The sequence below is a fragment of the Myotis davidii genome, unplaced genomic scaffold (genome assembly GCF_000327345.1).
Source record: "Myotis davidii unplaced genomic scaffold, ASM32734v1 scaffold705, whole genome shotgun sequence".
Classification (NCBI taxonomy): Eukaryota; Metazoa; Chordata; class Mammalia; order Chiroptera; family Vespertilionidae; genus Myotis; species Myotis davidii.
Window position 1 is genome coordinate 1103675 of NW_006296405.1, and position 25293 is coordinate 1128967.

Consider the following 25293-nt stretch of genomic DNA (forward strand, 5'->3'; position numbering starts at 1 on the left):
AGTAACAGAAAAGGAATACAGAGGGAATCAGAATTTCATTGAACATTCTGCAAAACTGGCCCTCCTGGACTCCAGCCCTTGTTTAAATTGTAGGGTTTGAGGCCCACAGAACCTAGTGGTACCTTTCTTGCCATGTCACTCCAGCCAGATTTTCACCATCCTTTAACTCAGCGGTCGCCAACCTTTCGGACCTCACGGACCACCAGTGGTCCTCAGACCACCAGTTGGCGACCGCTGCTTTAAGTCTTTCTCTCCATTTCTGCCCATCCAGCCTGATATCCACTACTCCAACAATCTTCTTCTTTGAACCTAGACTTAATAGCTGTTCTAAAATACTAGTGTTAACCCCACATACTCGAAACTGGGGTTATTAGAAACATGGAAATTCAGGGAGCAAATTAAGGTGAAACATGAAATAACAGAAATAATGAAAAAAAGGTCTTTTTAAAATTGGGGCAATTTTTTCCCCTCCCAGTATCAGGCCAAAGAGAAAGCTAGAGACATACTGATACCAGAGACACTGAGGAACAAATACAGCTAGAAACATTGAACCACACTACAAGCTTCTTAACATTTGCTCAGATTGTTTTAAGACCTGGGGCTTGGGCAGAAATTCCCAACCTTTTGTCCAAACCCAGAAGCCTAGATACCAAGAGACAATAGAGACTTAAGTAAAAATACAGCTTGGAGTTTAAGAAATCTGGATTTGAATACTGGTTCTGTGGACCACCGTTTTTCTTTTTCTTTTCCTTCTTTCCTTCCTTCTTTCCCTTCTCCCTCCCTCCCTCCTTCCCTCCCTCTCTCCCTCCCTCCCTCCCTTCTTTTCTATCAAAACTAGGTCTTTATTGATTTCAGAGAAAGGAAGGGAGGAGAGGGAGATAGAAACATCAATGAGAGAGAAACTAATCTGCATGTGCCCTGACCTGAGAATCAAATGGGAGACCTCCTGGTGCCATACCGGTGGGCTGTGGACCGGTTTTTGGTCTCTTTCTCCACGAGGCCCTAAAAGACCCTAAAAGACCCTCCTGTCAGGTGAGCTCACCAAAAGGCAGTGAGCTGGGAAGATGTATAACTCCAACTCCTAACCCAAAACACGGATTTCTGGATCTGTGTCACCAAAAGAAGAAAAAGTATAAAACCGCCCGTCTCTGGTACTAAGAAAGCGTGCTTTTCAACTCCTCTCCCAGAAGAAAAGGCCCTTGCTTTTAATTTTTTATTTGTGATGATTTTGTTTTTTTCTTTCCGTTCTGTTACTGGCTGGAACGAAACGTTGGCTGGGGCCCCAGGCGGCTGCTGGAAAGGCGCCCTCCCAGGAGGCGCAGGCTGGCTCACCAGCTCAGCGGAGCACAGCAGGCCTGAGTCTCCATTGCTCCACCCGGCCCGGGTGATTAGAGAGGGCCCCTCATTCTCCTGATTAGGGGCGATGGTTTTTATCTTCTTCCAAGAGGACAAGCATTAGATACAAGTTTTAGTAAAAGTAGTATCTCCTATATTTTACCGATACAATTGACTAAAAGTAGACATTTTGTGAAGATCCCCTGTGCTGGGCCACGTAGGGAGCAGGTGCTGCGCTCTCTCAGTCTGACGTCGCTCTGCCCACAGTCACAGCCGGGATGTGTCCCACAAACGCTTGTCAGAGGTCAGGGGGCAGATAAGGGTGTCAGTTTCATTGTGATGACCCAGACTGGAGAAGGTGGGGGCTATCTAAATGTTTATTGATAGGGAATTGGCATAATAAATTGTATCGATAGTTTTTTTAAGTAATAATGACTTTTATTTTTCTTTCCAGATTGTTGGTGAAATTGCAAGAGCTGAATTATAACTTGAAAGTCAAAGTTCTATTTGATAAGTAAGACATCTTGAATACTATCTAAGGTGCATGTACTGTTGAAATGCTGGTCTTGTTAGCCAAACACAGGCCGACGCCCCAGGCCGTTGTACGGGATCCCAGCGGATTGTAATTGTAGCTCCCACTCCGATCCCTCTCATGCCTTCACGCACCCGGCCTGTTTAGAGGGCACAGGAGCAAGTGTACGAGTGTGAGTTGGTACTGAGCGAGTCTCCGCACCCCCACTTCCCCCTCCCCTCCTACGCGCCCGGGGGAGGCTGGCGATGCCCCGGCTGCCGTGACTCTGCAGCCCGAGGATTAAGCTGTCACTTTCGAAGGTCCTCGGTTTCGTAGCAGCCGATATTGATTTCAGAGAAAGGAAGGGAGGAGAGGGAGATAGAAACATCAATGAGAGAGAAACTAATCTGCATGTGCCCTGACCTGAGAATCAAATGGGCGACCTCCTGGTGCCATACCGGTGGGCTGTGGACCGGTTTTTGGTCTCTTTCTCCACGAGGCCCTAAAAGACCCTAAAAGACCCTCCTGTCAGGTGAGCTCACCAAAAGGCAGTGAGCTGGGAAGATGTATAACTCCAACTCCTAACCCAAAACACGGATTTCTGGATCTGTGTCACCAAAAGAAGAAAAAGTATAAAACCGCCCGTCTCTGGTACTAAGAAAGCGTGCTTTTCAACTCCTCTCCCAGAAGAAAAGGCCCTTGCTTTTAATTTTTTATTTGTGATGATTTTGTTTTTTTCTTTCCGTTCTGTTACTGGCTGGAACGAAACGTTGGCTGGGGCCCCAGGCGGCTGCTGGAAAGGCGCCCTCCCAGGAGCAGAAGGCTCGCTCAGGAGAGACGGGGGGCAGGAGAGAACTCGCAACTCTGCCTCCCCAGCGAGGCAGGGATTCTCTCGGGTCTTTCCTAGTCGGAGCCCCCCGACTGCAGGGGCGGGCGAGGAGACTTCGGGGCACCCTCACGGCGCAATGGGGTCACGCAGCCCAGCCCCCAGCTCCTCCGAGGAGGCTGAGCTGAAGAGCTGGCTCTGGCCGCCGCGGGGGCGAGGACCACCCACAATGGCCCCGCCCCGGCCCCGCCCTCCGTCTCGCCCGCGGGCCTCCCCGCTCGCCGCCCTTGCACGCTCCTCTGGGCCGGAGGAAGCCCCGCTCCGGCTCACATGTTTTTTTCTGAGTCTTCTAAGCAAGATGGGCTGTGGCGGCGGTTCTCAACCTGTGGGTCGCGACCTCTTTGGCGGTCGAACGACCCTATCTCAGGGGTCGCCTAAGACCATCCTGCATATCAGATATTTATATTACGATTCATAACAGTAGCAACATTACAGTTATGAAGTAGCAACGAAAATAATTTTATGGTTGGGGGTCACCACAACATGAGGAACTGTAAAGGGCCAGAAGGTTGAGAACCACTGGGCTGTGGTGACCAGCTCTTTCAGATAAAGATAAAAGAGGGGGCTGGAGGGCCAAGACTGGGGGTGAAGAGGGGGCCTTTTCCCTCCTGGCTCCTGTCTCACCCCGGGAGAGCGCTGGACCGCAATATCCAGACATATCTTTACCTACCCCTACCCTAAAAGTTTTGGGTGGCAAATTTTAGTTCACTTTTAGTTTGGAAAAAAGAAAATTAACATTATGTTTTGGGATACAATTAAACGCATTTCCACATCAGAATTGGGATCTTTCGACCTAATTTAGATGAAGTGGGTTGTGGGAGAAGGGGGCACATCTGATAGAGGGACATGGGACCGAGGAGGTACAGCGGTATGTAGGGGAGTCTCCTGGGCCCGCTACCCTTCCCCTTCTAGTTGCCAGAATGGAAAATTCATGGAGTTCAGCTTAGCCCAGGTCAACAAACTTTTATTGCCATTTCTGGCTCCCCCTGCCCCAGCAAGATCCCTGCTTCTTACACTGTAGAAATACTGAGCTCTGGTGCAGGGGAATGGGGGCGGGGGGAGTGAGAGGGCGGGGGTTACCTCCCCTTCTCAGTACACTGCCAAGCTTAAAGAACCCCATCGCTGGAGAGGGAGGGCCACATTGGAGGAATTAAAAAGAAGGAATGGCTCAGTTCCACCTTTGCTGGCTGCAGAATATAGAGACCATGGTCCCGAACATTTTTCAAAGGGTGTCGGAGAGAGGGATGAATTTGGCTGCTGTTGTCCTTGCTGCCATGTTTCCATGGAAATGAGGGAGGGACAGGATGTACCTCACTCTGACTACCTGGGAGGATGGCAGGGCAGGCATTTAGTAAACATATTGCCTTCCATTGCTACCCAACACATACAACTGTCCCCAGCTGACCCCCAAGCTCACTGCCTGCTCCATTCCCTTGCCTTCTGGAGCCGGTATCACGCCAAATGGACTCCAGGCAGGGCTGCTGGGTCCACTCCTCAGCCAGGTCTTGCTGGCAACAGTTGGATTCCGAGTGTGTCCGTCAACCTCAGTAGCAGCCTCAGTAGAGCGGTCAGTTAGAGTGCCTCCATGAAAAGCAGTACCCCATGACTCGGTGCAACTGCTGTTCCCAAACATCTCTGCCCAGACAAAACTTAAGAAAGCATAAACCCAAATGGGTTGGGTTAGAAACAATACAAAATAACTCTAACAATGCTGAGGGCTAGAAAGGGGAGCGGAGGAGCATCTTCCCGAGACTTGAGCCACCTGTGCACCTGCCATCTGCCTGTCTGGAGTTTGCTTCTTCCCACTGGGCTGTTGCTGGGGGGGAATCCAAATCTCCGTTGAGCACTGAGCGCTGTACCCACTGCTGTTGGTGATGAGGCTTGCCTGTTGCCATAGTGAGGAGGTGAAGATGGACTCTCAGTACCATGGGTCAGCCCGGTGCTGTTGGTTGTAGAGCTGTAGCTTGATCTGATCTTTGATCTGATTCACAAGGATCTGGGACAGCAGGATTCCCACCAGCTGGCAGAGGCAAGAAGGATTGGGCCCTCAGCAGTGAGCAATGCTCTGTTTTCCCTGACTCAATCTTCCCAGTTCCGTCAGCACCATCTCATCCCCTGCTCCTCAGCAATGTCAGTGCCTGACACTCTAGCTGATCCCAGGTGCCCTCCCCCAAACAAAGGAGTCTCTGCAGAATTGTGGGACCCACAAGCCTTGCAGGGTAAGTTACCTGGGGGATGGCCAGGCCCAGTGCCACACCACCAAGTAAGAAGAGGTTGCTGTGTATCCAGTTGACCAATTTGTCAATACAGCCGTTGGTGTAGATGACTTTACTAGCTTCCAAGTACTCAAGGGCCTGCATTCCTTGGCCACACATGGTGTTGATCACTGCCTAGTGAGAAAGTAAAAGCCGAGTGGGACTCCCATTCCAATGACCTTTTCTTTCAGACCCCAGCTGATGGGCTTCCCACCCTTCTTAAAGTCCTAAATTGTTAGAGAATATATGTGGAGGATGCTAGGTTATAAGATGCTAAATGCAGGCTTCCCTTCCTCGGAGAGATCCAAGTCCAGTTCTCTTTGCTTCAGAGACTCAACCCTTCTGAACTCCCATGTGGGCTACATGAGTAAAAGGCTAACAAAGCCATCAGATTGGGGTGAAGAAAAACATCTGACAGCTGTCCAACAAAATTGATTGGTTAAACCAGGGAATGGGGATTCCCAATTGTGACTGCCCTACTCAGAAAGTAACTCAGATCACTGCCTGGGAGGAAATGAGGTGTGAAGTCTGCTTACCTGGCTGGGAGTAGGCAAGCAACAGGAGTAAGGCACAGAGCAACGCTCACGGCTGGGGTTATCTTCTGAACAGTTGAAGTACATGTTCTGGGACCAGTCCTTGTAGGAAATCCCTCCACAGCAGCTGAACTGCAACGAAGCCCATCACAGAGGTTAAGAATCACCCACACTCACAATGAGGTGATCAGGAGAATTCTCAGAACAGCCAAAAGTCTATGGCAAGTTTCCACTTGTAAGGGCAGGTTGTGTTTAACACAACCTTGAAACATGAGCCCAAGTTTCTCAATGGCCTTCAGGGGAAGAAGTTTTACACTTTAAACTTGTTGTGGCCCCACCCCATAACAAAGAAACAATTTCTGGAGGACGAGGCCCAGAAATCAGGATTTTAAAAAGATTCCCAGGTGATTCTAATGTGCAGCCAAGGTTGAGAACCACTGCTTTTAATTATGAGTTTCTTGAAGGCAGTTTCTGGTTGTGAAGTCCTGAATAGCACAGAGCCTGGCAAACGGAGGTGTTCAAAAATACTGACTGAAATAAAAGGCTCAGTGTTGTAAACATTTGTGTTAATGTAGAGCAAACACAAGAGGAGGACCTGCAATATTCTGGGCCCATAATTACTCCATGAAAGCAAGTAGGACAAGGTCAGTGTCTATTATGCCAGGGGAAGGGGAACTCAACACTGGTCTCAGAAGCACTTTTATTTAAAATGTAGCTTTTGATTCATAGCAGTATTAGTCACAATAGCCAAAAGCTGGAACTGACTCAAGTGTGCATCAAAAGATGGATGAGTTATCAAAGTATGGCATATACATACAATGGAATATTGTTGAGCCTTAAAAAGGAAGGGAATTTTGACACATCCTACAATATGGGTGAATATTGAAGACATTATGCTAAGTGAAATAAGCCAGTCACAAAAGAACAAATACTGTGTGATTCCACTTCTAATAGGCACTAGAGTTGTCAAATTCATAGAAACAAAAAGTAGAATGGTAGTTGCCAGAAACTGGGGGAGGAGGAGATGAGGAGTTATTGCTTAATGGGTATAGAATTTCAGTTGGGGAAGATGAAAAAGTTCTGGAGGTAAATGGTGATGATGGTTGTACAATAATGTGACTATACTTACAGCCACAGATCTGTACACTTAAAAAATGGTTAAAATTGTAAATTTTATGTTATGTATATTTTATCACAATCTTAAAAATTTAATTTCTGAATAAAAGTTAATATTAAAAAATCTTCCAAGTTCTTCATCCCCCCCTAAGCAACCACTTATAATAGTTTCTTACATATCCTTTCAGATTCCTTTTGCAAATATGAATACATGTTCTTTTCTCCCTCTTATTTTACACAAGTGGTAGATTACTATATATTCTGTTCTATGCCCTTGAAAATACTTTTAAAGCACCCTGCATGTATTTCTTTTTCCAACACCCTTCCCAGAATCCATTACTCTGGCAGGTCATGAAGAAGCCCACAGGCCTGCAGGCTGAGGCCTCTCTTGGGGAGGCACTTTTGCTCACAGCTTCCCAGACCACTAGCTGCCCACCCCCACCTCTTAGCCCATACCTCCTTCTGGCCAAAATCAATGAGGTTCTGTAGGTCCAAGTCATCTCGGTAGTGTACAATGGCATTATTGATGATCTCACTCACTTTCCCTCGTGCCTGCCAGAGACAGAAGTAGGGAATAAGAACACAGAACTAAACCCTAACCTGCTCCTCCCTGTAGAAATAACAGTAGACAGCAGTCATCTTTGTTTAAGTTAGCCTTGACATCAAAACCAAGTCCTAGTGATGGAAGAGAGCCAGTTCTGAAGCCCATCCATCCCTGGGCCCTCAGGTACCAGTGGACCTTCAAAGAGCCACATTTCATGATAATCAAATATTTATCTACTTCTGAATACTATTACCACAAAATACTTGCTGACTGATGCAAAGCAGACAAACTTTTTTTTTTTTTTTAGTAGAAAAAGGCTTACTGAGCTGAAGCACTGACCTCTAGTGGACATAAGAGAACTACATCTCTTTAGACTCAACACATCTACATTTATCATTTTAAGAGTTTACTAAGCCAGAAGGACTAGAACATTCTGAATGAATACAGTGGCTCTCAACTTCATAGTTTCTACCATGATCTCTTCCTTCTTGCTCCACTACTTTCCCCAAAATGTCCTATCCATAATCCTATACTGTCCTCTACAATCATTTGCCCTTTGGGAAAGGAATTTTGGTTCTTAATGAAAGGAACTATCGCTGAATGACAGATCACGTCCAGATATGGTGAGCACCATTCAAAATCTTGTTTACGTTCCTCCTTCCTTCCTACTGTTTATTCCAATAGACTTTTTTTTTTTTTTTTTTTTTTTACCAAAGAAGTAAAAAGCTTTTCATGTTGTCTGTGGTCCAATCATTTGCCGTTAAAGTTTGCAGATTATTTTGACTTTGTGTTCATAGAACTTACTTCCCTGTTAGCCTCTCAGATTGTCAGAGGGGAGCACCTCACACTAAATATGGTGACTTTAAAGGCTATTCATTCATCCCTAAGGAGAAACTTTCAAAGGCGGATACTTCTCGGTGCTGTGGTTAATTAATCAGGCTAATCCCAGGCAGAAACTGTCCCTTCCTCTTCTGGTTCACACCTGAGAAGGCCCTCGGCTCCCAACACTACCTTATCTGAGAAGACGAAGCCCAGGACCCCGGCAGCCAGCTGTAGCAGGAACACGATGGTGAGGCAGAGTGAGAACTGTGGGGAGTGGGCAGGAAAAGGCAACAGTCTGTTACCATGTTGGGCAGCAGCCCCTCCCAGGGCCAGGGCAAGTACCGAGGGACCACAGCCGGCTGGAGGTGCCAACTGGCTTCTTGTCACCCTTCTCCCAGATGACCCCCCACCCGGTAAAGGGGTATCACCTGGGCTGAACTCTACAATGAGGAGTGGACAGCACCGACCTCGGGGGTAGGATGGGACAGAGGACATCAAAAGGCTGTAGGAATGGCATTGGGAGGCTGAGGGGCACAGGGAGAAGGGGGCCAAGGTCTTTCCAGTGGGGCCGCGGAGCACTCACCGTCTGCAGGAGGCAGATGTTCTCACGGAGGGATCCAATACAGCCGCAGAAGGTGAGCAGAAACATGAGGATGCCCACCACGATCAGCAGGATGGCTGGGTCCACAGCCAGGCAGGCCAAGGCTGCTTCTGGGAGAAGGGGCTGTTTCTCAGTCTGAGCTGGGTGCCGACTCAGGGTGGCTCCCAGGAATGGACAGAGGTGTCCCCCCACAAATGTTCTCCTCCCCTTGTGGGGGGATGTCTAGTATGGTTGGGTGAAGGTTATGGGGAGGCAGTGCTCCTCTCTCAGGGGAGAACAAAAAGGGCCAGCAGGGTTTGTGGCATTTGAGTTGAGGAACTAAGAAAGTAAGAGCCTTCCTTCCTTGGCTCAAGAAAGGAGGGACCACTTTTGCTCCAGACAAAAATTAGAATGGCATTAGGCTTGCCATTTGCTGATGGTTTCCTGGAGATTTTGTGCACTGGAATAGGAATGGAGGTTGCGTTACTCTAGGACAGAGTGAGGGAGGGGCTGAAGCCTTTGATTACTTTGTTCCCAGAGGCCTACCTTCTTTCCTAGACATTTCCTAAGCCTAAAAGGCAGGTGTATTTGCAAGGTTCATGGGAGCTCTGGGGAATCCAGGTGAACTGACGTGAGAACAAGCTGCCAAGATTTGGCTAGAGGGTGGCTGCCCCATTTAGCCCCATAGCTTACATGGGAAGGGCTGGTACAGGGCCGAAGGAGACAGAGAAGGAAGAGGCCTGGCAAGAGTCGTAGGGAGACAGAGGGGACCTATAGCTCACCTGCGTGCTTCATCAGCCGAGCATAGACTCCTATGGCCACCATCACCATGGAAATCACCTGCGGAGACAAGGGACCAGCGGACCCTGAGATTTTGGAAACCAGAGGCCTGGCCACCAATGGGTAACCTTAATGGAGAGTGGGAGGACTTTCCCAGGACACAGAGATAAGCAGACTTCTCCTCCCCAGGTATACAGCTGATAGCATCTGTCAGCGCTTTATCTCCATGAAAAGCTTTTACCAAGATTATCCCATTCCATCCTCACAATACCGTTATCTTGGGAGGCAGCTGTTACCCCCATTGTACAGATGAGGAAATCACAGCGAACAAGGTTAAGAACAATGGCTAAGAACTTGGGCTTCAGAATGACTCAGACCTGGGTCCATGCTGGACAAATCTTGAGCCTCAGTTTCTGTATCTAAAGGTGGGAATTAAAAACAACTACATTAAAAAAAAAGTAGATGAAAATTAAATAAGATAATGTATGGAAAGTATGCACCACAATGCCTGACAATAAACGATCTATCATTACTGAGTTAACTAAGTTGCCCTGGGTCACACAGAAGCGCCATGAAGTTCTGGATTCTAACGCAGCTACATCAAAGGGCAGGTCTTAAAGTCAAAGCAGGACAAACAGATGCATACTCCCAGGTCTCCAACTCTCTTGAAGGTCAATATGATGTCAAATTCAAGAATTACAGTGCATACCAAAGTGAAAGAATGCATGCATGAATGTGTGGGTGTAAGAACAGCAGAACTCCCTTGGCAAAGGAACCTTTATCTTTATAAACCCTGATTACTGTGGAGGAATGGAGGGATGGAGGCCTTTCAAACTTCCTGACTGCCCATCAGAGACTACCAGGGGTCCTCAAAGTGGTCTTTCTGCCACCCCCCAAGGCCTCCAGGCGTCCAGGGCTCCCCAGTTTGCACATCCCTAGGCCGCCTTTTCTTTGTCCCCAGGCTGGTGGTGCAGCAGCTGGCTGTCACCATGGCAATAGCTGGGGCCACGCTCTGGCTGGAGAGAGTTCTCAGAACAGGGTCTTGACCAACTCAGTGGGGGATACGGCTGGCTAGACTCCACTGTCCTGCAAGACAGAGACCAGCTGGAAAGAGCCGTCTTGGGGGCTTTCATGGAGCCCGATAGCAGGTAACAGGGTCAGACTAATCCCTCTGTAGAAAGACATTATTTTCCTCTGGGGCCTCTGCCATCTGGTGTATTCAGCAGTAAATGGAAGACCCTTTTCCAAAACCATGTCTTCCAGGACCCTTCTCTGCCTAGATATACAGCCCCCTCTCCTTACCCCTCAACCATTTGACACTGTCCCTGACTTCAGGCCAGATATGCTATCATCTGGCCCTCACACACTTTGTCCAGGGAGTGGCTTGTAGAGCGGAGGGTGGGGCTGGAGGTGCCAACTGACTTCTTGTCCTAAGCACAACCAGGCTCAGGGAGCAATAGGGTGAGTGGGCGGCAAGAAAACCACACGACAGAGATGCAGTCACCCCCCAGGCCCAGAGGCACAGCCCTTTGCCAGAGCGAAGAAGCATCTCTGCCTGCTCTTTAAAACACCACAGGCAATTACACTTCTGAGTATCACTTTACTGGATCGTTTAAAAATACGTATCTGCTCTTTATTTCTGTTGCTTTCAGGTGCCTCACTGTTTTTTTCACACGTTAAATCTTCACAAGAGTGTATAACTTTCCACAAAGATGATCTCTAATTAAATCCTAACACGGCTGAAACAATAAAGGGAAAGTAAAGAGCTGCCATGTATCACAGGGTGGCTTAATTCCAGGCATGGGCCTGTAGCTATAGCAGTAGTTCTGCCTCTATTTGTGGTAGATAGAATAGTGTCTCCCCAAAGACGTCCTGTACTAATTCCCAGAACCTGTGCATGTTACCGTATGTGACAAGAGGGGCTTTGCAAATGTGATTCAGTTAAGGCTCTTGAGATGGGGAGATTATCCAGTTGGGCCCAATATTACCAACAAGGGACCTTAAAGAGGGTCCATGTCAGAGGAGATATGTGTGACAATGGAAACAGAGGTTGGAGTGATGGGGTGCCACGAACCAAGGAAATGGATTCTCCTGTAGAGCCTCCAGAAAAAAACACACACATCCCTGCCAGCACCTTGATTTTAGGCCAGTGAGAGCTTCTTTGGACTTCTGAGCTCCAGAACTGTAAGAAGATTAATTTGTGTTGTACGTTTGTGGTCATTTTTTACAGCAGCAATAGGAAAACAAATACACTCTCCAAATCCAATTCATCAGGTGTTATGTACAAGGTACTCTGAGGACTGCAAAGACGAGTAAGATGTGGTCCTTACCCTTAAGGAGATACATGTGTTGTCTGGGAGAGGGGCAAGAGCCTCTATAGCAGCGGTTCTCAACCTGTGTGTCTCGAACAATGAAAATACATCCTGCATATCAGATATTTACATTATGATTCATAACAGTAGCAAAATTACAGTTATGAAGTAGCAACGAAAATAATTTTATGGTTGGGGGTCACCACAACATGAGGAACTGTTTTAAAGGGTCGCGGCATTAGGAAGATTGAGAACCACTGCCCTATAGCCTGAAGCAGTGCTTCTCAACCTTGGCCGCCATTAGAATAGGGTGGGGGAAGGAGAACTTTAAAATTCCTGATGCCTAGGCTATACCCCAAAACAAGTATATCTGAATCTCTGGCACTGGAACTTGGGCAACAGTAGTTCTGATTGTGTTCCAGGTGATTCCAATGTGTGGCCGAGTTTGAGACCCACAGCCTAAAACACACCCTGCCAGGGATCTAGAGCAGCAGCCGCAGGCTATATTACAATCAAGATTAAGACTTTAATATTATCATTAATATTTCATATGATTATGAATAATACCACTTACGCTGGTGCTCACTAGCTAACTCTAAAATTCTGCATTTCGGTCACTGATCTGCCTCTTTCTCCTGGAGTCACAAGTTGCCCTTTCACACTTCTATTCCTGCCCACATCTCTCACCTTGAAGTCTTTAAAGTTCCTGCCATTGCAAAATAGTGCTGTTATTGTTAATAGCAGAGCATTTAAAAACTGAATGGACCCTTAGAAATGAGCTCTGCCACTCATCTCTTTTTATAGATGAGGCAGAAAGAGCAAAGTGATACTTGACCAAGTGCACATAGGTGCAGTGGTAACATCTGGACTAAATCTAATTTCCATCTCAGTTTGGTTCTTTCTACCATATCAGTCTTTGCCACAAAACCCTTATAACACCCCGCAGTATCACCAATGACCTCCTTTCATGGTAAGGATGGAAATAAAGACACCTCTCATCTTAGAACAGCTTTTCATACTCTGGCTAGAATAAAACCTCGTTGGAAACTTTAAAAAACCAGACATAGTTTTTTAAAATAGCTGAGTCCAGCAAAAGGCACGTTCCTGAAGAGTTGTCGATCAAATTATGTAAACTTATTTGCATGCACCAGTACCTTTATCCATATGTGGGGTGAGTAATCAACTAAAAATGAAAATAGCCATCCCCTGGGCTCCTCGGAAAGTGGCTGATTCTAGAACTGGGGCAGGAAATATACACGATAAGCCTGGCGTTTCTTCTAATACCAGAAAAAAAGGAAATGCTCAAAAACAAGCAAAAAAGCAAAAACAAAACCACACATTGATGCGGGTATGACAGAAGAATATCAAAATAAAGAAGTATGGAATTACTACCTCAAATATAAAATAAATGCCCATGAGTTCATGCTGATATAAATGACTTAATAAATAAATAAATGGGGGAGAAAAGACAAATCTCCCATGCAGGAGAATTCCAAATAATTTATGTAGATACTGTTCTCTAGAGGAGGCGGAGTATAACTCGCTACTCCTGAGTGTGGGCTGCACATAGTAACTTCCTTCCAAAGAGTGCAGTGTGGAAAAGGGGTGGGGGTGGGGGGGAGGCTAACTTTACAGTGGAGAAACCTGACAAACATACCTCCGCCAAATGATCAAGGTCAACATCAACAGAGAAAAATCACTGGTGTCTGATATGCTCTGATGGAAATGGCATTGCCCCTCTGTGGTCTACCTCCCCAAACCCCGGTAACTCCAACATAATCAGGAGAAAGACATCAGGCAAGTTCCAATAGAGCAGCGGTTCTCAACCCGTGGGTCGCGACCCCTTTGGCGGTCGAACGACCCTTTCACAGGGGTCGCCTAAGACCATCCTGCACATCAGATATTTACATTACGATTCATAACAGTAGCAACGTTACAGTCATGAAGTAGCAACGAAAATAATTTTATGGTTGGGTCACAACATGAGGAACTGTATTTAAGGGACCAGAAGGTTGAGAACCACTGCAATAAAAGGATATTGCTGCAAATCCTACAAAATATCTAACCAGTATTCCTCAGAACTGTCAAAGTCATCAAAACCAAGGAAAATCTGAAAAACTGTAACAGCCAGGAAAAACCTAAGGAGACGTGACAACTAAATGAAATTGGTTTCATCCTAGATGGCATTAAGTAAAAACTAAGGAAATCTGAATAAAGTATGGACCTTAACAATAACGATGATGCCATTAATTCTAACGAATATATCATACTTGTGTAAGATGTTGATAATAAGAGAAACTGGATGTGGTGTATATGGGAATTCTGTACTACCATCTCAATTTTCTTAAACTAACACTTATTAAAAAAATAAAATAAATTTTAAAAAATAGTCACCCCCCCCATTTATTAGTTTTGTAAATCCTCATTTTTTATATCAGATTTTCTTAAGCTGGATTCTCTTGCATGCAATCGCCAAAGTGTAGAGCAGCGGATCTTAACACTATCAGGTGACAGCGCGCTGGGAAGCTACAGTGCTCTGTTGGCTTAGCCTGTGCAATTTTGAAATGTTAATTTTTTCTTAAGTGTTAGTATGCTATTACTGTTATCTAATTTACAGCCCATATTAACGTTTCCCATTTATCCTGATAATGTCCTTTTAACTATTTTCTTCCATTTTCAGATCCAGGAGCCAATCAAGGATCGTGCATTTAGTGATCAATCCCCTTTACCCTGGAACAGCTTTGCAGCTTTTTTCCTTTACTTTGTTTTTGGTCTTTCAAGATACTGACTCTTTTAAAAGTTGTGGTAAAATACATATACCACAAAAATTCATCATTTTAAGATGTACAGTTCAGTGGCCTTACGTACATTCACATTTCTGTTCAACCACCACCACTATCAGGTTCCAGGACTTTTTCATCACCCTAAATAGAAACCCTGTACCCATTAAACAGTCACTCACCATTCCCTCCACTCTTCCAACTCTTGGCAACCACCAACTGGCTTTCTGTGTCTATGGTTTTGCCTATTTTGCACATTTTCTATAAATGGAATCATACAATATATGGCTGTTTCTCTTTGTGTCTGCTTTCTTTCACATAGCCTAATGTTTTCAAGGTTCATCCATGTTACAGCATGTATCAGTACTTCATGCTTTTTATGTCCTAATAATATTCTATCATATGGATATAACACAATTTGTTTATCCATTCACCCATGGATGGACATTTGGGTTTTTTCCCCCACCTCTTAGCTACTGTGAATAGTGTTGCTATGGATATCTGTGTACAAATTTTTCGTTTGAATACCTGTTTTCAATTCTTTTGGGTACACACCAAGGGGTGGAACTACCAGGTCATAGGAGTGAAATTGCCAGGTCATATGGTAATTCTATGTTTAATTTTTTGAAGAATTGCCAAACTGTTTTTCCACAGTGGCTGTACCATTTCACAGGCCCATCAGCAATGTATGAGGATTCCAGATTCTCTACATCATTGCTAACCCTTGTTCTGACTTTGTTTTTGCTGTTGTTAATCCTCACCTGAGGATATATTTTTCCATTGATTTTTAGGAAGAGTGGAAGAGAGAGGGAAAGACAGAGAAACATTGATGTGAGAGAGAGACATCTATTCATTGCCTTCTGCACCCATGCTGACCCAGAGCCAGGGATTGAGCCTGCAACCAAGGTACATGCCCTTGATCAGAATCAAACCTGGGACTCTTCAGTCCATGGGCTGATGCTCTATCCACTGAGCCAAACCAGCTAGGGCGACACTGACATTTTTTTATAAGTGCAGGCCTGTTGTTTGGCAGAATGTCCCTCAATTTGGATTTACCTGATTGTTTCCTCATAATTGAATCAGATGACCCATTTTTTACAAGAATATGACGGGAATGTTTCCTTCTTAGTGTGCCACGTGAGGAAGCACAACATAATTTCTATCATAGAAATAAGGAATGATCTACTAAGAGATGATGTAGTTGTTAAACATATGTCTTTGCATCTCATAAAATAGTAATATAGGCACTACTCTAAATTATTTTCTATAATATTTGGTTGCTATTTGTCTTCTTTCCTTTGCCATTGGCTAGTACTAGCTGGTAGGTAAGCAGCCACAGGTACTAATGTTGATGGTAGAAAAAAAATTATCTCCATTATCTTGCCTCCCTCACCCCTTCCCCAACAAATTGGAAAAAGATGGCCACAATTTGATGTTTGTGAGAAACAACCTTATTCCAGCCCCCAGGACACTACTTCAGGGCCATCAGTGCTGGGAGAGGAAGGGTTATAGGGGCCTCGAGTTAAGGCCCGGAACAAGAGTTCTGGCTCTCGTGCTCAAATGCCAAAATCACACACAGATTAGCTCTTGGAGTCCATTTCCATCTTAAGACTAAGGTGGTGTGTCAGGCCTTAAAGCATGAGCCTATAAAAAATCCTCAGAGATAACAGAAGTTATATATGTATAACTTCTCTGTAAACTACTATAATAATAAAAGCATAATATGCTAATTAGACCGGATGACCTCCCGGACGAGAAGCTGGGGCTGCAGCTGCGGGATCTAGGCAGCTGCTGTAGCTGCAAAGGCCTACTCTTACACGAATTTCGTGCATCGGGCCTCTAGTAACATATTAAGACATCATTAATTATCATCTCCCTCTGGCTAATAGCAGGGAGTTCAAGACTGAAGGAAGTCAGGCTCAATCTCCATCTACTTGTCCGACAAGCACACATCCTAGCTCTTCAAGTTCACCCTCAACAGGTGACCTCTAGGAGCTGTTTCTTTCTTTAAAAATTGATTTCAGAGAGGAAGGGAGAGAGAAAGAGAGATGGAAACATCAATCATTGAGCAGCTGCATGCTACTAGTACACACCCTGCACTGGGGATCAAGCCTGCAACCTGGGTATGTGCCCTGACAGGGAATTGATTCAAGACCTCTTGGTTCATAGCTCGACACTCAACCACTGAACCACATCGGCTGGCCGGGCTCTAGGAGCTATTTTTAACACAATAGTAATTAATGGACCAGACATTGGTATAAAAACTTTATATCACTATTTCATTGCATTTTGACAGCAACCCCAAAAGGGTGTTAGTATCTCCATTTTATAGAACTGAGGCTGGGAGAATTCAAGTAACTTTTCCTCGTTCACTCAGTTAGTGAGTGGCTGAAGTGGGTCTGGAACCTAGGTCCTTATGGCTGCCTTCCTCTTTCTGCCTCACAGCAAACTCAGGACCAGTGCAATCGCCTTGGGACATATGAGGTGGGAAGAAGCTGCCTATAGTTCTTCTGGGGGAGCAGCTGGTAATCTCCAAACTGGTTAGGGCTCAGGCAAGGGGAAGGAAGATAGCACCAGGAAGTGATGGTGCCAGCAGGGGAAGTCGCTGGAGCAGTGCCCCAAAAGGAGAAGACACAGCATCACCATCCAGCGCCCACCAGTCCCCGAGAGAAGCCCTGTCTTCCACATTCTAAAGTCTGGTCTATGTGAAGTGGGTGGATCTGTCTCAGGGTCCTCTCCTCCTCCTTGAAATGTCTTCCCCTCTTCTTTTGAAGGTGATGGTGGAGGACAGCTGATATTAGAATGATTCCCTTTGTAGGAATCAAAATCCTGTCCCTCCACACAGGGATGTTGGGAGGGAAGTGTCTGCACTCCGGTTTCTTAGTCCTTTCTGTTCTTATTTTGGGTGACGTCAAGGAAATTACAGCCTGCTGGAGCTAAAGCCGGGCCCAGGATCTGCACACACTGGTCCTTCTGTGGCCAACCCAGCACTGTCGTTCCTGGGTTTCTGAGGTGGCAAGTCTCTGTGTGAAAATGGCTTTTGGCTTTCTGAATTGGGGCTCTTCCCTCTCCAATGTCTAGGGCCAACCCTTTAGCTTACTTAGGCCATGGCTGGTTTTGGTTTCTCAAGTTTACAAGTGCATAAGGGAAGCCCACAGGGGCTCACAGTAGTCTAGATACTCAAACTCGTGGCCCTGGAGTGACCAGCCTGATGCATGGCCTGCTATTGAGACCCTGAGAAGTACTATATGTTTTATTTTTTTCAAAGACTGCTCGAAGTTTATGATTTTCTACTTGGTAGAAGGCAAAGAGAGCTATTAGGGTAGTTAAGAAGGTATGCAGTGACTTGACAGCAAAGGGTGTGGTTCTTGTCTTCTTTTTGGGTGGTTTTTAAAAAATATTTATTGGGGTGACACTGGTTAATAAAATTACATAGGTTTCAGGTATATAATTCTATAATCCAGCATATGTACATTATCTTGTGTGTTTACCACCCAAAGTCAAGTCTTCTTCCATCACCATTTATCCCTCCTTTCCCTTCTTATACCTCCTCCCACCCCCCTTTCCCTCTGGTAATCACTATACTGTTGTCTGTGTCTATGAGGTTTTATTATTTTATTTTTTGATTTTTTAAAAAATAAAAAGAATGTGACTACTTCACTTATTGCAGCCTGCTTAATCTATGGGGAAGGGAGGGAGATGGGCTCTACTTCCTAGGGTACTTAGGTGTGTGTGTGTGTGTGTGTGTGTGCGCGCGCGCGCGCGTGTGCGTATTGGTGGCAGGAAGGGGCTCCTGCCATTCAGGAGGGTTTTTGGCCAGGCTTGATGCCTGGTCACTTCCTCATGGCTTCTGAGTCAGATTATAACAGATGGTACTGCAGATGTGTGGGGCATTCTGAGTGCCCTAGAGACTCCAATACTGTGGTCCTGGACAAGAAAGTGAATTCCTCGAAGAAAATACTTCACCAGAGGCCGTAATCAGCCTAGGGAGGACCTGAATGGGGGTCCACGTGTGCTGTATTGGAAGTAAAAAAAATCCGGCTGCTACAGATTGTAATTATACCTGGCCCTGAGGGAGAGGATGGCTGTCATTTTTTCAGACCTGGCTTGAGAAGGCCACAGGACCCCCTGCAAAGGAGAACGCAGTTGGATAACCCCTAGCAGGTATGCTCAAGGACTTCAGGTTGTGATGCATATTGGCAGACTAATGTCCATGAGAGGAAGGAAGGGCATGTCCACCCTGTAGGGTCTGCTCTCTCATTTGCTATCCAGTAAACATTCAATAAATACCCACTCTGTGCCAAACACAGCTGGGCACTGGGAACACAGAAGTTAATCTACCCTCAGGGGCCTGAAGTCTAGAGGAGACATAAATAAACGCCTAATTGCAGCAGAGATAAGGGCCTGACAATCAAAGTATGTATAAGGTGCCATGGGAGCCCCGAGGCATGGACACCAAGGAAGTCTGGGCTGAGGCACGGGCCGGAGGTCTGAGCTTCTGGATTCTGCCTGACTCAGAAGCCACCCCAACTGCTGCCCCAAGTGGGAAAAGGACCAACAAGGAAGAAGGTGGCTGCTGTGGGCAGTGCTGATAATGTTCCTGCCAACGTGTGCCCAAGGCTGATAAGGCATGTACCACCCCGTCTTCCCTCTACACAGGGCTGTCCCTGTGTTGGTGAGGACAGGCAGCCATTCCTTTCTGTTGTTGTTGTTAATCCTCACCCAAGTATATTTTTCCATGGATTTTTAGAGAGTGGAAGGGAGAAAGAGAGGAAGGGGGCGGGGGAGAGAGAGAGATCAATTGGTTGCCTCCTACACACATCCTGACCGGTCCCGGGGATCGAACCTGCAATCCAGGTACATGCCCTTGACCGGGAATCGAACCCGCAACTCTTTGGTGCATGGGCTTACACTCTAACCACTGAGAAACACTGGCCAGGGCAAGGTAACTATTTTTTTAAATATATTTTTATTGATTTCAGAGAGGAAGGAAGAGGGACAGATAGAAACATCCATGATGAGAGAGAATCATGGCTCAGCTGCCTCCCGCAAGTTTCCCACTGGGGATCGAGCCCACAACCCGGGCATGTGCCCTTGACCGGAATCGAACCTGGGACCTTTCAGTTCGCAGGCCGATGCTCTATCCGCTGAGCCAAACCAGCTAGGGCATGGGTGACTATTTTTTTGACTGAAAGATTTAAATACAACTTTTGGTATCTTGGGACAACTACTCCAAGCCATGGGATCCCATGGATTCTGGGGAGAAAATCAGAACTCCCAGGCAAAAGGGAAAGTGAGGTTTAAAATGGAAAGAGGAGCAATTGGTCCTGGTCCCAAAGGAGCTTTCCAGTCAGGCTCTAAAGCCCCCCAGGGTCAGGGCTCCTAGAGCAGCAGCAGAGGTAACCGCTGCCGTCTCTGCATCACTGAGCATGAACACAGATGACGCTGGCTACCTTCCCAATGTATTCCAGGCAGAGACACAAACATCATCCATACTCAGCTCCCAGAACACTCTGCCTGGAAAAAGAGTGGGTGGACAGTCCCAACCATGGGTGCCTCCTGGACAGAAGAAGGGAATTTGATTAGGATTATGGAAGTCTGCAACGAAGAAAACCCAGCAACCAGTCCCTGGAGGGGGGATGGGAAGAAAGATGACCCTGATCTGCAGAAGCAGTGCCTCAGCCCCAGCTGCACTTGTGCGGAATGAAACTGCAGCTCTAGGCCTGGGGGCGAACTGATACTCAGGAACAATGCCCCAGGGATACCAGGACACAGGAGAGATGTATCCTTAGATCCAGCCCCAAATCTTGAAGAACTAAAACAGTCCCCAAAGTGATGCATTCATCTTTAAATAGTTCACAGAAGCAGAAAAATGTTCCCTTTTAGAGTACAAAGATTGACAGAGAGACAGATATACTGGCTTCGGGTCACACAGTAAGTTGGTGCCAGAAAGAAACTCATCGTTCGCTGTGCTATTTCCAGAGCCTTTGACTTTGGTGAGTCTAAAGCAGAACCAAGAAGGGGCTCTTCTCTAACCTGGGGTTGCGTCAGCTTGGTTAGCCCGGTCCTCCGACCTCGGATGAAGCATTTTTACCAAGGTAAACGGGTCTGTGGGGCCAAGCTCTCTCCCTGGCTGCAGCCCCCCCAAGTCATCTGTCTGGTAAAAGGGGGATGGAGTGGGGAAGTCCAAGAAAATGACCATGAACACAAGTGCAACAGATGCACCCAGCTGTTGTTGCCACTGGGGAGCACAGATAAGGGTGTGGTGCCAAGGGCTCCGAAGGAGATGCAGTCTTGGCTGATAGAGGAAGTCAGCCTGAGGCTCTGAGGTCCTGCAATAATAGTGCTAGCACTGAGGATATAGTATGTCCTCCTTGAGGACAGCATGCCATTGGCCCGGCAACACTCAGTGACCATGTAGGAGGGTTCTTCGGGACTTGCCCTTAGGTGGGGAGTTCCCTTTAGGACATCCCCAAGCCCTGGCAGAGGGGTGGTGAAATTTTCTCCCATTCTAATCTGCAATTGAAGCAGAACCTGTCCTAGACCATGGGAACTTGGGATGTCTGGTTAACAACTAATACTGCTAACACTCTAGTTACAGTAGCAGCCATCTGGGCCAAGAACTTCCCCTAGAGGCACTGTGGTTGAGCAGAAAAGTTGCCAGATCAAGCCTACTTACTAACCAGCTGTTGGACCCTGGATAAAACAATGACCATCTCTGTGCTTTAGCTTTCTCATATATAAAATGCGAGTGCGGGACATGCTGTCTTTTAAACTGCCCCCCAACCCCAGTTCTAAAACTGAGAATTTGTTAAAAGCTCAAACTTCATTTTTCCCAGGACAATGGCTGAGTGTGAGCTGTCATCACCTCTCTCCAGGATTTCTCTCATTTGTCCCAACAGGCTCGCACTTATGCACTCTGTGTCTGTTCTTCACACCACAGCCCTTGTGAAACCTTTACAACAACTGGCTTAGATGCCTGGTCTGCTCTCTCTCCCCTCAGAAACATATTGTAGAGTCATAATTACTCCCTCCTGCAAGTCTGAACTGTAGGTCTCAGGCAGAGAGGGGCAAGCATAATGGGTACCTAGAGCGGCAGCTCCCGTATAGTTGGAGCTGGAAGAAGAAAGGGGATGGGGGTGAAGCTCCCTACCCTCTCAGATCCAGAGGGGTCCAGGGATGCTCTAGACATGAAACAGGATTGCACGAGCATTTCATGATCTGGTCCGGCGGGATTCTTAGCTCCAGCAGAGTGTTCCTGCGGTCCTTGATCAAACTGGGTTTGAGTTTATGGAGGAGGAGACTAACGCCTGCGGGGGTGAACATACTGCCCAGCCTAGTCCACAATTCACGGCAGAGAGGGGATGAGAAGCCAGGCAACCCCAGTCCTATGTTTTTGCCACTCTTCCACCCCCAAGCAGAAGAGTCTGAAAATACCCCTGGCCTTCCAGCCCAACATCCAGTCCTATTTAAAGAGGCTGAAGACCGGCAGACCCCAGGGAATGGCCTCTGGTCCTGAGAAAGGGGGGCCAAGTTTGGGACAGTGCTGGGAAGACACCACCCCTGGAGGCCATGCCATGCCTGTCCCTTCTCAGCCTCCGAGGACAGGGGGCACCAGAGGCCTGCAGAAGGCAGAGGTCAGAGCCCCTGAACCCATTCTCTCCGAGGTAAGGGGAAGGAAGGTCTGGGGTTTCCCTCTTTCTCTCTCTCTTTTTTTTTTTCTTTGCCAGCAGGGCCTCCCAGTCCCCAAGCCTGGAAGTCCCCCCGTCAGGAATGTACCAGTGGGTCTGCGTTGGTCCCACAGGAAAACCCGCTCCTCCCGCGCTCACCCACCTCTTTGGCCTGGCACAGACCCTCCTCCGATGCCCAGAGAACGCCCAGAAGTCTTGACTGAATCCCTTACATCCCCTCCACCCAACGCCCCCTCCAGACACAGCGACCCTGGGTGTCCCTCCCCAAGATAAATCACCCCAAAGTGCCATCAGCCTAGAAAACTAGGCAGTGCCGCTCACCACGCTCCCTAGAACCCGGGATCCCAGGACGCCCCTTGCCCGGCCGCGGGCGGCGCACTCCACCCTCCGGGGTGTTCTGCAGCCCGGGTGCCCCCGCGACCCCTAAGACTCACCCAGAAGAGCATATTGAAGAAGAAGAGCAGGTATTTCACCAGCGGGCTGACGAAGGAGAAGTCCTCCCCGTAGGCGGCCGGCGCCCCGGGTCTGCGGGCCATGGTCCCCCTCGCCGCCGCCCCCGGGGGCCTCTCTCCCCGCCCGCCCGCTGGGCTCCCAGGAAACCGGACCCGCCCCCGGCCGCCCATTGGTGCGGCTGCCAAAGCCGGACTTCTCATTGGTGGGTCGCTTATGTCACTGAGGGTCCTGCCATCCCTCTCCTCCGAGAGGAGGGGGAGACACCTGTTCTGTGAGGGACAACTTGCTAAAGGGTCAGCGGTTCTGCGTCCTCCCCCGAGAGAGAAGGCATCCAGGCTGCAGCTGCTCAAGGGGGAAGGGATGGGAGGAGTGCACCCTGCATCACACACCCGCGTCCTCCATCCCGTCGCCGTGCACACACACAAACACACATACATTAAAATCAACAAGTACGGGAACCTGAGTTGAGCAATGCACCGAAGGCTGTGGGAATACAAGAGAGCAGAGAGAGAATCCAGGGTGTATGGCAATAAAATCAGGGAGACAAAACTACCCTGTAAATGACAATTGGAGAATATTCAAGAGTAGCTGCCATCCTGCGTAGTAACTACACATTTTAAATGCTTATTTCTAAGGCTCTATAACCCAATAGTGGACATTTGATAACATCACCAATGATTTTGCCTTCCAAATTCATTACTGTTTCAATCCCCACTCCCTGCTCCCTTAGAGTCTGGGTGTACACACTGGCACCATTTTTAACAGGTTGATCTGACTCAGGCTGAGTGCAGTGTAGGTGGTGGACTCTGTGCTGGCTACCATAAGTAACAAACATGAATGCTGTGGACTGAATGTTTGGATCCTATCCCCGCCTCCCCGCTTTCGTATGTTGAAAGAAATCCTAACCTCCAAGGTGATGGCATTTGGAGACAGGGACTTTGGGAAGTGCTTAGGTCCTGAGAATGGAGCCTTCATGAATGGGATGAATGCCTTTATAAAGGAGACCCCAGAGAGCAGCCTCGCTCTTTTTCTCATGTGAGGACTCAGCGAAAAGATAGCTGCTTATGAAGCAGGAAGTAGATTTTCACCAGACACTGAATCTATGGGTGCCTTGATCTTGGACGTAGCCTCAAGAACTGTGCGAAATAAATTTCTGTTGTTTATAAGCCATCCAATTTATGGTATATTTGTAAAGCAGCCCGAATGGACTGAGACAATGAGTGTGAGGGGCGAACCTGATTCCACCCTCATCCGCTGCATGTCCTGGGCAAGCTACTTAATCTCCCTGAACTTCAGTGTCTTTAACGTTTAACGGGGAGAGTCCTGGCCTAACAATGTTGATGTGGGGATTAGGTGAGATAATGCATGCAAGTCACTTAGCACAGGTTGACACATAGAAGGGCTCACTAAATGCAAAACGTTGTTTTAACAGAGTTCAGAATCTAGTGGCAAAATATGGTAACTGCACAAATAACTCTAACACATTTGGTGGAGGGTTAGTGAAGATATCATGACAAGTAGAATTAGTTGGGGGGATAAGATTTAGAATAGCAGGGATGGAGGGGACATGTAATCCAGGTGGACAGAAGGGTGAACCAAAGCCTAGAACCGCAAGGTACACTGTGTTCAGAGTAGACCGGTTTGGCCGGAGCACAGGGCATGCTTATGTAGCAGTGGAAGATAATGCCAACTGGTGTCAATACCAGTTGAATTGAGTTAAAGTAGTGCAAGGACTTGGATATCAGATTGGAGAGTTAGTGCTTAACCCATTTGGAAATCAGAGTTTTGAAGAAGGGAATGATGTAAGACCTGCTTTATTTTTTCAGTTAGAGAGGGAAAGATGCTGTAGAGAGAAGGGTTTGTTAGGAGACCACTATTATTAATAGCCTAGACAGCAACAATTAGGATCTGACTTGGAGGAAATGGACAGAACTGATAGGAAAGGATAGCAGTGAAGTCACTGGGAAGACAGAATCTCTAGGGCGAGCCTATGGTGGGGGTAGGGGTAACAGGAACACCAGGCGTGGGGGCTAAAGAAGTGAGCCAAGGCCAGGTTCTTGGGAGATTGTCCATTAAAAGGTTAGTTGACCACTTGAAGATCAGTTTTAGTATAAAGGGGGTGGTCAGAAGTCATTTTATAAGAGGTTAAGGGGTGAATGGTAAACAAAGGGTGGGTACTCATTTTCAAATGTTAGGGTGGAGACAGAAAAAGACCAAGCTGTTGAATGTTTGCATTAGATGACATCTAAAGATGAGTTTCAGTACAGACAGGAAGAGGAAGGCAGGTCACAAGAGGTCAAGTAGGGGACAGGGGTGAAATGGAAGCTGTGGATGAATACTGTGGACCCCGCAGTCCAGTTTGAAGGTTATAGGAGCTTTAAGGGTCCTTACAACAACAGGAACGTTCTCTTTTAGCATACAGAAACCTGACATGCTTGTAGGCAAAACAAGCCAGTAAAAAGGGATTGGGGTGGGAAATGGAGGGCACAAGGTTTTGGAGTTAATGGGTAAGAGATGGGATCAGGAGTCAGTGGGATGACCACCGTGTTTATCATGTGGAAGTCGGGGATGGCGCCTGTCCGGAAGGAAGACATGCAGCTGCAGAACAAAGAATGAAGAAACGCGACGTACTGAGTTGGAACAATCTCCAAGACAAATTATTAAGTGAAAAGGGCAAAGTAAGGAGCGGTGTATA

General features: G+C 47.1%; 1 protein-coding gene across 2 annotated transcripts; it reads right to left on the reverse strand.

Moving 5' to 3' along the window:
* Positions 1-3675: 3675 nt before the first annotated feature.
* Positions 3676-22722, reverse strand: TSPAN33 (tetraspanin 33). 2 transcript variants are annotated; one of them, XM_006771383.2, is made up of 8 exons: positions 22580-22722; positions 9365-9422; positions 8586-8710; positions 8192-8266; positions 7093-7188; positions 5524-5652; positions 4961-5122; positions 3676-4752 (listed from the first exon to the last, which is right to left on the reverse strand). In XM_006771383.2, exons 1-8 carry the CDS (start codon positions 22679-22681, stop codon positions 4651-4653), a joined length of 849 nt encoding a protein of 282 aa, XP_006771446.1. In that variant the 5' UTR covers positions 22682-22722; the 3' UTR covers positions 3676-4650. The 2 variants fall into 2 exon arrangements, with proteins under 2 accessions (XP_006771446.1, XP_006771445.1); XM_006771382.2 differs by having other exon boundaries at positions 8586-8713.
* Between the last annotated feature and the right edge of the window lie 2571 nt (positions 22723-25293).